General features: G+C 45.2%; 1 protein-coding gene across 1 annotated transcript; it reads right to left on the reverse strand.

The window, feature by feature from the left end:
- Positions 1-641: 641 nt before the first annotated feature.
- On the reverse strand, positions 642-4,224 carry LOC128751126 (neurogenic differentiation factor 2-like). The gene is made up of 2 exons (XM_053851955.1): positions 3,990-4,224; positions 642-2,740 (listed from the first exon to the last, which is right to left on the reverse strand). The coding sequence occupies exon 2, from the start codon at positions 2,731-2,733 to the stop codon at positions 1,663-1,665; it is 1,071 nt and encodes a 356-aa protein (XP_053707930.1). The 5' UTR covers positions 2,734-2,740; positions 3,990-4,224; the 3' UTR covers positions 642-1,662.
- Between the last annotated feature and the right edge of the window lie 7,463 nt (positions 4,225-11,687).

Consider the following 11,687-nt stretch of genomic DNA (forward strand, 5'->3'; position numbering starts at 1 on the left):
AGGAGCGCCACACTTCATCCCGTTTAACCTTACAGTGACGTCTTAATCGGGTTGAATCTTTGCAGAGAGTCCTTCGACATAAAGCAAACAAATAACAATAGGATCCACAAGTGTGTGTTTATTTTTGTTTTGATACGCGGACAGCAGTAGTTAGAAATATAGAAAACCATATCAGTGTATCAATCTGCTGCTGATGACGTCATCTTTGGATGAGGACATTGATATGAATATGAATATGAAATATTTCTGATCTGACTTGTTGTCCAGTTGATGCTCTCTGACCTTCGTGGCTCTCTTTTGCGAACGTGAACGCGTCTCTTGGCCTCAGTTCCTCGCATGTTTGTTCATGAGGTTGTCGTAATCGCTTCACCTTCCACTACTACATTTCACAACCTCTGTCTGCCGAAGAAATCATTCCTTGCATTTGTAAAAAAAAAAAAAAAAAAAAAAAACGGAGCCATGCAAAGTGGCACTTTGGCAGAGCCCGCGCAGAGCAGGAAAGATGCCAGCAGTCTTCCGTGACTCGTGCGTGGATTCATGAGGCCCACGTCGCTGCGAGGCCTGGCCAGCATCACTCCACTCTCCAGCGCAAACGTCCTCTCCCTCTCCACTTCATGACGCTTCAAGAACAAGAACACACATTTGGAAATGCAAGGCAGATGTAATTGTATTTATTGTCAGTTAGATTTGACCACACAACTGGTTGAATACAAAGATACTGTTTTATGAAAAAGGAAATTTGCTTCATGGGATCCCCTCTTTGTTTTCCACTATTACAGCAGTTACAGAAATAAAACACAACAAATCCGTGCAATAATAATAATAATAATAATAATAATAATAATAATAATAATAATAATAATGAAATCATCCATTAACTTACATATGTCTGGAACATGAAATTTTTATTGTTGAAGCCAACCAAATAATTTCTAGTCTTCTTCAATCCGTTTTTATGATTGAAATAAATAAATAAGATGTGACTGTGCTGAACTTTATTGTCACACTGATGAAACATTCTCAATTTTAGGAATGTGAAACAGCAACAAATAAGCAGTATTCTGTTTTAGCTAAGTACTTTGCCACCTTGGTGTTTAGAAAAAAAATCCGAATGGACAATAACAAAAATCACGATGTAACAACGGTGGCAAATGCGATGTTAAATAGACGTGTAAAGTGACTTATTTGTCTGTTTCCGTTTGTGTTGTTGTTCAATGGACAGTCTGACTAGCAGGGGATGGATTGCCAAGCGTCTGTGTTTGTCTAACGGTCTGTGATGGTGAGCGTGATGCTGCGTCTGTGTGTGTGACTTGTTGCCTCGCTCTGTGGTCTTCTCTGGTTTTGCATAGATGCGACACGATTGACTTAACACACTGGAGAACAGATTCTCCCACATTGAATTCCCTTTTGTCCAAAAATGCGATTTCAATTTCCTTCCTCAGTGATTCCTGTCTGATATTAGGGGGGACGGTAGGGAGAGAAATGACTGTGGATACGTTTCATTTTAGGCAGCAAAATACAAACAACCACAGAACATGAACCACTTGAAAATCTCCCTCTCCGGAGGGGGGCAGGCGGCACCTTCCCCCGATCAATAAATAAGAGAAAATAAATGAAACACAGTTGACAAACATCTATCTTCCACCATTGCTGGCTCGCGCTTTAGTTGTGGAAAAACGCATTGAGTTCGTCGTAAACGGGCGCGCGCTCGTGATGTAAGTGCATGTCGTGATAAGGCAGGATGTTTTCCGAGTGTGCTCCGCCGCGGGCCCCTGAGGAGCCAAACACTAGGTTGTGGGCCCCGCTGGGTCTGGAGCCGGGCAGGCTGGAGTAATGCATAGAGTAGTGGTAGCCCTTCTCCGGTTCTGGCGAGGCGGAGCCTTGATGCTTGAGGGAAAAATTGCCATTGATGCAGAGGGGTGGGCTCATGGGCCCCTCGTACTCCGGGCTGTTATACTCCGGGGACCCGCTTCCTCCGTAGAGAGAGTCGTAGGCCGAGCAAAAACCGTGCGCGCTCAGCGGGTGAGAGTTCGTTCCCTGGCGGCAGTGAGGACTGGACAGGCGCGCGCACTGGTACGGGTACGAGTGCACGGAGAAGGATCCGGAACCATATCGATTTCCATCCTGACACTGCTGCTCTGTCAGGAAGTTTCTGGAGTTGAGCTGCAGGCATCCCGCCACCAGGTTGGTAGTTGGCTGGGAGAGACCTTTGCACAAGGTCTGGACGTACGACACCAGGTCTGGCCTTTTCCCGGAGCGCAGGATCTCCGACAGCGCCCAGATGTAGTTCTTAGCCAAACGCAGCGTCTCGATTTTGGATAGTTTTTGCGTTTTAGAGTAGCACGGAACGACCTTGCGGAGATTGTCGAGCGCAGAGTTGAGGTCGTGCATGCGGGTCCGCTCCCGGGCGTTGGCCTTTATCCTGCGCATCTTGGAGCGCTCGATCCGGGCCTGCGTCATTTTGCGCTTTTTAGGACCCCTTTTCTTGGGCCTGCCCCCGTCTTGGTCCTCGCCGTCATCCTCCTCGTCCACGTCATCGTCGTCGTCGTCTTCCCCGGCGTGCTCGGACTGAGTCCGGCTGTCTCCTCTCATGTCCGAGGCCTCCATGTCGTCCTGCGCGTCCTGGTCGTCGTCCTTGAGTTTGGAGTCGTCTCCGTCGCTGTCGTCCGCCCAGGCCGCGTACTTCTGCACGTCCGGAAGCAGCGAAGGGTCGTTGAACAGCCTCGTCAGCATCGTGGCTCTGTATACGAGAAAGAAAAAAAAAAAGCAAAAAAAACTTTAAATAAAACCTGAAAATAATCTGAAATAATCCATCTTATTAAAGCGCGTCTTCGTGATCATCCATTTCACTTCTGCCTCTCAGTGCGCATCTTTTCGCAGCGGGTCCCAGCGGCAGGGGCCACATTATAGGTCCCAAGGGGGCCATGGTGGGGGGGGGGGACACTTTCACTCCTCCTGACGCCCATCTCCAATTCTGGCTGCATTCCAATACTATTCATCCACTCACATGGGGGGTTTATTTAATTTAAAACCTCCTATAAAACTAAAATGGTTCACGCGTATAAACATATATAGTATAAAACATCCGATCCATAAATATTATTTGGGCTTAAGAGGACAAAATGTTTTGGAAAATGGATGAATAATCCAAAACGTCAACCCACCTCTCGAGGAAAGCAGGTAGACGACTCGCGCGCGACCCTCTCCTCCCATCTATTCCGATAACTGCGCGGCAGCAGAGACCCCCATGGTATAAGGTGGGCAGTGATGGGTGGGTAATTATCTCGGGGGTGTGCCAGGGGCAAGATCTACTTTCTAAATCTCAGGCGCAGGAGGGGTTTCCCTCAATTATAGACGCAAAACACCACAGCGCGCTTTAATGACCAGAGCATGTCGCCTACAAGAAATAGATTTCACACATAATTCAGTATGCACCAGCGCGCCATTTCCGCGCACCTTTCACTCCTACAAATGGAAGTCGCTTGTATCCCTTTAGCCCTCGTTAAATATATAAAATCCCATGACTCGGTTTTGCTTAACTCCCTTCCTTAAACTGCCGTTTATTTAAGAGATAAATCGCGGTGCGTGTCAAACTAAACGGCGGTGTCTCCACCCTGTCGATCCAAATCGTCAATAAATCTCCAGTTACGCACAATGGAAACTTCATGCACTGCCGGGAATCATTAAACCTACGCCTCTTCTGCATCATTCGCTCATAAACATTTCGTTTTCGGTGTTTAAAGTTCAGTGTAAATATGAAAACATATTTTTTTACATCAGTTTTTTATTTATTTCTTTATTTATTATTAGATAAAATCAATAGTTCTCAAAAGTCTCAGTCTATATTTCGATTATAATCACTGAGGTTTTTGATAATATATTTTTGAATAAACGTGCGTTGAGAGCAGCATCACTCCATTTACATGTTAATTCGATTAATCGTCCTCCATTTTGAACATCACCAAGGACTAATTGTTCCTCCGACCTACCTTGTTTCGCGCTCTTCACGCAGGATGAAGGGACACAAAAGAGTTCTAGACCATCTTCAGGAGCGAACCGACGATCCGAGTCGGTGCAGGGATGCTGCTTCTCTCCCGGTGCGCGCGCTCGAACCACGGGATGCTGTGCGTCCTCACGTCTCCGTGTGCAAGCGCAGAGTGAGCGTGTGTGCGTGTGTGTGTGTCAGCGAGTGAGTGCGTGTGCGATCGGTAACCGTGAGCTATACCGGGGACAGGGTTGCATACCAGCTAAGGCTGTGATGCCCGCGCCCATATGGCTGGCACGTCACCGGCAAGAGCCTTCACATGAGAGTCTTGGTGATTGACATGCGCATGCATTCAGAGAGATTCGCCTTCCCAAGGGGGGGGGGGGGGGAGAGAGAGAGAGACGCAGAGGGTGAGTGTGTATGTGAGTGGAAGAGAGAGAGTGAGTGAGAGAGGTAGAAAGGGAGAGGGAGAGAGGGAAGGTGGTGGTGGTGCTGATGAAGGAGGAGGAGAGGGAGGAGGGCCTCCTCGCCATCTGTCACTGTGCTAGCGCTCACAGAGCCAGAAAAAGGAGGAAAAACAGAAGATAGAGGGAGCAAATAAAAATAGAGGAGGAGGAACAACAACAGAAATAATCTCCTGACCTACAATTGAACAACTATAAGCATTGCAGACAGTTCACACATCTGGCTTCTCATGTAGACGCACTGCGAACGGGACACGGGCGTTGATATTTTTATCAGGATAAGATGGAGCGAAAACCATTGCTGCAGACAGGATGGAGCTCAGTCACAGCCTGAGCCACCTCTGAGAGGACAGGGAAAACCCATTGGAATATAGTTCCTGTTTAACTGATGCTTTGGTTTACTGGGGCAAGTATGTACATTCAAATTCCACATTATCATTCACTACTTTTAGTGAGAATATTTGGCAATTAAAAAAAAAAAATGGTCCATCAATGGTGGAACTGATGGGAGTGACTTATAGAGCAGGTCAAAAACGTGTTTTTCATCCAGTTTTTAGCAGTCTGGTGAAGCCAGTTGCTATAACTGCTTCATTTTCAGGAGGCTCCAACTGTGATTTTAACACAAATAATACTAACTATGTCCACTCAAAGTCACATACCTGACCAGAAAAGTTTTCTGTGTTGGTCATGTGGCATTAATCTACGAGCAGTATACTGGTCCATATGAAGACAATTCAATTCACAGACAATTCAATGGTTGAGCTCTGTGCAACACTGTGTGTGGTGATTTTATCTTGCAAATATTTATGAAAATATATGTTGTTTGAGTTGATAAATACATCGTGCTTCTCAAAACACCAAATAATACTACTGCTAGTACTACCAATAATAATAATAATAACAACAATAATTATTTGTAGTCTACTAATAAAGTATTCTTGAAAATGGTGAGTTAAAAAAAATCAATTCAGAGATGTATTTATATTCATATGTTGTCCATTATATACTTATACGTTTAGCTGTTTTCAAGTTGGTGGATGTATGTGCCAAATATGACAAATAAAGATGATTCCACATCTGTTTTCAGTCTGCCATCATGGAGACAGTCATTCTGTGTAAGTTCCATTTTATTTATATGTAACTGCAACTGACTCAACATGATGCAAATGCAGAGCCCTGTGGTTTCCCCTTTCTGAGTGAGAGGAGGCGAAGTAAACCTACCTGTGCTACAAAGCCATGTTATTTGTTTATATATACTGAAATATTCTAGATCAAAAATGATTTTTCTGATATTTTGAAATAGTAATGTCAGACAAGACAAAACAAAAATGTCATAATATTTTCTATTTTTTTAAAAAAATTTTAATGTGGGAAAGGCTCCAAGGATTGTGGTATCATTCATCTCATTTCAAGCTGATTTTATGTTTTTATGAATCTTTGTTTTTCCGTATATTAAAGAAGACATGCATTTATAATGGATGAGTATCATTGTTTTCATGGTAAACCATGATGATATAAATGCCATGAGGATAAACTAGCTGTTGTGGCAGGTCTTAGTCACACAGTGTTACAGCATCCTCTGAAATATACCCAGCCTTTCCCTCAGCCGCATATCTGTCGGGTGTGAGGGGGGTGGGGGAGCATTATAAGTGCATTAAGGCCGGCGAACAGACGGCATATTGTTTATTTATTTACCTAATTGGATCAAATTATGCTTCGATGTATTCTGAGGAACGACAAACAAAACCAATTATGATTTGCTCTGACTCCTGTGAGCCAAACACTCGACGCGGCTGACCCACTTGCCGGCGCTGAAAATGAGGCGGATTAAAGGGTCTGATGTGACACGGGACACAGATGTAGACGTGCGTGCGTGCGTGTGGCACTGAAGCGGTAGTTGTGTCTGAATGTGTGACGGCTGCCAGGGGTTGCTGGTGGATCCAGTGGTGCCTGCAGGGGTGAAGAAAGAGGGGCAACACTAGACAAGGGAGACCCAGGTGTGCAACTGAAAAATGAGCATGGAAGAAGAAGGGGGGGGGGGGGCTGAAGCGATTGAAGCCAATTGGTGTCCAAGATATGGGGGCAGACATGTTAGCTCGGTGATGGCACCTCCACAAGAATCCACAGCATCACTCTCTCCTGTCCTCTCCAACATTTAGGTCTCTATTTAGCCCACATTAGTGGAGTTAATGTGGGAGAAATGACCACCAAGTCCAATTTGGCACCAACACCAGGTCCAGCTCCGAGATCAGGGACCTGGAATAGATACTGCTGATGGAGGCTTATCATGTCCTTGGCCCTGGTTCCCCCGGTAGACCTCCGGAAGTGTTTGTGGGGTCATCCGTGAGGTCACCAGTGGTACAGCAGCTGTGGCGGCGCGTTCGCTAATGTGTCCCATCCCTTATGGGACGGAGGAATGGCACCGTCCCAACCGACGGTGGGGCGACGGTGGGGCGACTGTGTGTCTGTGGAAGGGGAATTCAGCCAAAACCGGTGGCCCACCGCTCACCTCAGCTGCAATGACGAGGAAAGCAGGGCGCAGCGCTTCTCAACAAGTCCCCCAAAACCTTCGCATCACCTTGCCAAAGTAAATGCTAAATGTCAACAGCATGACTTCAGCCAGCTCAGGGCTCGCTCGCCGCCGCTTGGATCCGATATTAAAATGCTGCCGGAAGAGCGCTTGTCTGGAATTATCATATTTAAAAATGACTTTGCCTCTTGTTTGTGGGTGGATTAGTCGTAAGGAAGCGCCACCTGCTGCATACTCCACTGACTCACGCGTCTAAATGAAACCAGTTTCACATTAAAATATGATACGTAACATAAAAGCGCTATGAAAAAATGGGAGTGAAGAACAGTTGGATGCTGGGGTCACCCAGATGCACCCGCTTTTTACATCAATGAGAAATTTGAAATAGTTGAAACAGTTTGTCTGACCTTAACTAGTGATGAGGCTTCATGAGGCTTCATGAAACAGTGACCTCAATTTCATAGCTCAGTCGCTAATGTACAGCTTCATGGGAGCTTCATCTAGTCACCGCTGAAATTTAGGGCACTTTTTCATGAATCCTCATCAGCCCGTCATGACTCGGCGGTGCAACCACGTAGCCAGTGATAGCCAAAGTACTACTTGAAGTATCGTGGAATAGAGAGGGCGCTTAGTACCAGTGCCTGCCTCTCTATGACATCACATTGATAAGGACTTCTTCATTTTAATTCAAAATAGTTTTATTGAGTATCAAGTAGTGCAAATATACAAGACACATAAAGCACGATCAGTTTACAACAGCATCATTTTGTTTTGTTTTCCATACGTTACTAGTGGCTACCTTTATTCTATATAGAGGGTTTTCACAGAAGTCGCCATGTTGGAGATACTCACTGCTCAGCACAGAACGGTACTGAAGGCGATTCTGCAGGGTTTCCTTAAAAAGATAGTGAATTACGGTCGTGTTTTGGATTGTACGAATCGTTCCGATAGTGAAAAACCTTTGGAATTTTATCGACTTCCAAAAGTTATGACAAATCAAGGAGAACAATGCCAGAAGTTGTCGGAAGAAAGGAGGCACTTGTGGTTAGCGAAGCTGAACCAGGACCAAAACTGTGGATAACATCCGAATATTTTGCAAAAAAAGTGTAGCCTAAATGAATATTACTTTGCTGTGGAAGAGAATACACAGAACTTTTATCAGAACATATTTATTGATAGCAACACACACAGTTTTCAGAACGTCCCCTTAAAAAGCTATCTCACACACACACACAAAAAAATACTTAAGCACAAACTAAAATAGCACAGAAACTAAAAAAAAAAGGTCAAAATATTTAAATATGTCACATTCTTGTATAAGGTGCAAATGTCCTCGATGACTTGGTATAACAGTTTCCTGACCCATCCGCACACCATCTGGTTATACGCCTCCGAACTCCGGTGACATTTCAGGTCCTCGGCGGTTCATGGAATAGGCAAAAAACAGGTAACTGACTATATCAGGACACGTCACCGATGGCAGACTGTCCGGGACGTCGTTCACCCACGACAATGGAGCCAACTCGTACAGGTCTAAAGCTCAACTCTTCCAAGTGTCGTGCATTTTCGTGTTCATTCAGTCCCTCTCTGTACGTCCTGTCCCTCCCTACTCATTTCGACGAGCCTTTCTGTTTTATTTTCCGCACTCCATTCACAGCCTATAGGGGTGTTTACAACATGGCGGCTTCCGGGTTGGACGAAACCCTCTATAGTCCCCAAAAAAAGTCAGCAGTCAAACCCAACCTCCCAGTGAAGAGGCGCTGATCTCCGCTCTTCTCCCGACTCTGCGTGACTTACACCCTTCAAGAAGTTTCTCCTCCTCATCTCCCTGCAAACTTTGCTGGTCTGGGAAGCGTAAAAAAAACCCCAGAGCAACCCCACACGAGCGCACGCCCCTGCACCCCCACCAGTCTCCCGGACCCCATCTGCACTCTCCTCCCCAGCCCACTAATTGCATATGCACAAATGCAAATGCCTATTAATTAATTACTTGACTAATTAGTGCCGTGGTATTTGAGAGTGATAAATCAAGTGGCGATGGGGCCGAGGACGCCCTGGCAGGACCACGATCTCCACCAAGAGCTCACGGCGGTGGGAGATGTTGGAGTGGAGCGTCTTGACTGGTGGAAAGTGCTGAGGACGGCGAGTGACCTGTCAAGCAGAGAGCCGCGCCGCCTGCATATGAATTATGACCCCTGCTTTGCCAACTGTGTCTCCGCTGGCATGTGGCCAAGCGGGCTTCACGCATTTCCGCCGCACAAAAGTAAAACGCCATCGAGCCGCTTAGCCGCATTTATTTAGATATCGCCGAGCGGCGCCGTTTTAAACCGCGATAATTGTGGCATCTGGGATTGGGAGGTGAGTAATCCTGGCATCACTGGTAACACCTCTCTCTCTCTTGGTCTCTGTGCGAGTGCTTGTAGGTGTGCCAGGCCGCCACGGTCGGAGCCTGTGGAGTTCTCCGGACTGAAATATTCATTCGCCCAGACAGTGTGGTCCTAATAGCGGCATCAGAAGCTCCACCTCTGCCTCTTGTTGGTGGCTCAGGAGAGTGGAGCCATGGTCTCCGTCATCCGTAGACCCCGTCGCTATTGATCTGAACAAAGGTCCGCAGGGGTATCTCCATCAGTTCCCGTGCCAACCCCAGCCCATGCCCGGCCAAGCTCAGCCATCTTGTGGGATTTTTTGGCTTTTAATTATAGTAAGAGAGGATTAATTATGGCGGTGGAAACAAGGGGGCCTTGCATGCATTATTGATGCTATGAGTGAAGGGCTGGAGGGGGTAGAGGGTGCTAATTAAATCACTGCCCTACTGCCACGTCCTCTGTCTCCGCCGGCGCCATGGCTTCCACCTGCCACTCCTCCAGATGCCCCTCCTCTGCCACCCCGAGGCCACGCCCAGCCACTTCTTCACCCGGGCTTCCATCCATCATTCTACTTTTTTACACTTGTGTTGGAAGTTGTCGGCTTAATGTTGACAAATAACGCAGAAGTCCTTTTTTCATTTGCTGCCACGGTCCATCATTTTAATGTTTTCTTCATCTATCATACATTTAATCTCAAGTTGGACGGTAGGCGCGTTCTGTTAGAACAAAACCCATTTATTAGGTATCGTTCTGAAGAGACCTTTTTAGAGAAAACCTTATAGTAGCCTGCCATCTAGCGGTCATCATGCAGAACTTCTATGTCCAGTGAGCGCTCCAAAATGTTAGAATGTGTCTAAAACACTGTTTAAACCAGGCATGAGCAAACTACGGCCCGGGTGCCGCATGCGGCCCGTTAAACGTTTTAATCCGGCCCACCAAACTTGAAAACATTAAATGAATAAACCTTGTTAATGTTTTATTTTCTATACAATTCTGTTGTTTTCCCGTGGCACACTGTCGATCCATTGGCTTGGTTGAGGTGAAGTTTTGGCCTATCACCGTATTTTACGCGCTATAAGCCGCACGAGAATATAAGCAAGGAGTAAAGGAGGAAAATTGATTTTGTTCATATCAGCAAAGGCCAGCAGACGTCTGCCTGGGGGCGAGTTTTTACAAGAATATATGGTGGAGACAGCAGGTATTTTGTGCCTGGAGAGCAAAGACAAATTTGAGAAAAGCAGTTTAGCACGACGGACCGTGACTCGCCGTGTGGAACTAATAGATGAAGATATCACCAGTAGCTTAAAAAAAGACAGAGTCATTCACATTGTACTCTTTAGCACTGGATGAAAGCAACGACGTCAGAGACACTGCTCAGGGCCTCATTCCTCCAAACACAGGAAGAGGACTTGTTTGACCAGGTGCCTGCTGTCATCGAAAATGCGACGCTTCCTCGGAGTAAGCTTGTCAACATCACCATCCCAAGATGTGTATTTCTTCTCCAATGAGGTGGAGTTCCCAAAGCACTCCATCCAGCTCCTCCTGGTCCGGCCCCTTGGTCAAATATTAGAACCCATTGTGGCCCACGAATCAAAAAGTTTGCCCACCCCTGGTTTAAACAGTGTTTTAAATGACTTGTCCTTCTGTCACTGCAAATACAAACCCTATGTCCACATGTCACCCACAAAGATAAACAAGCATCTTGTTTTCTGAATTAATTTCATTAAAAAAACCATTCACTCGATACCATACACTATTTATAAAATGGGTACATCCCTTCCCAATAATTTAAAGTGAAATAAAGAAAGTGAACTATACTTACTAGTTCGGTATCCTGCTTTTGAGCTCCACAAGTCGACAATTGAAACACCAAATCTATGCACATTTTTAACATTACAACCTACAGTCTGTTCATCTAAAGATAAATAACCAACCTGTAAACTCCAATATCGACATATTTATGACAGGAAAACAACGAATAAATGTATGCATTATGTCTGGATGTAGACTGGGCAGATTATAAATAAATAAGTATGAATCTACGTAAAATTTTGAAAATATTTTCTTCAGGTCATATGCGTCTTATATAGAATACATTTGATTAATTTTATTTCATTTTTTTCTGTTAAAATATTTGCTAAATTCTATTCCATGAGTAAGGAAAAAAGACACTATTTACAGCCTTTCTTTACCAATTTTGCTTGTAATTTATACAACTTTCATTATGTATTTTGTGGTGAATGTAGAGCTTCCTCTATATGAAATTTAAGGATTTTTTTTTTTCAGCATTTGAATCTGGGTCGGTCTAGTAAGTTTATAAACCACACCAGGATTGACTTATT

This window comes from Synchiropus splendidus, chromosome 19, assembly GCF_027744825.2.
Source record: "Synchiropus splendidus isolate RoL2022-P1 chromosome 19, RoL_Sspl_1.0, whole genome shotgun sequence".
In the NCBI taxonomy this organism is placed as follows: Eukaryota; Metazoa; Chordata; class Actinopteri; order Syngnathiformes; family Callionymidae; genus Synchiropus; species Synchiropus splendidus.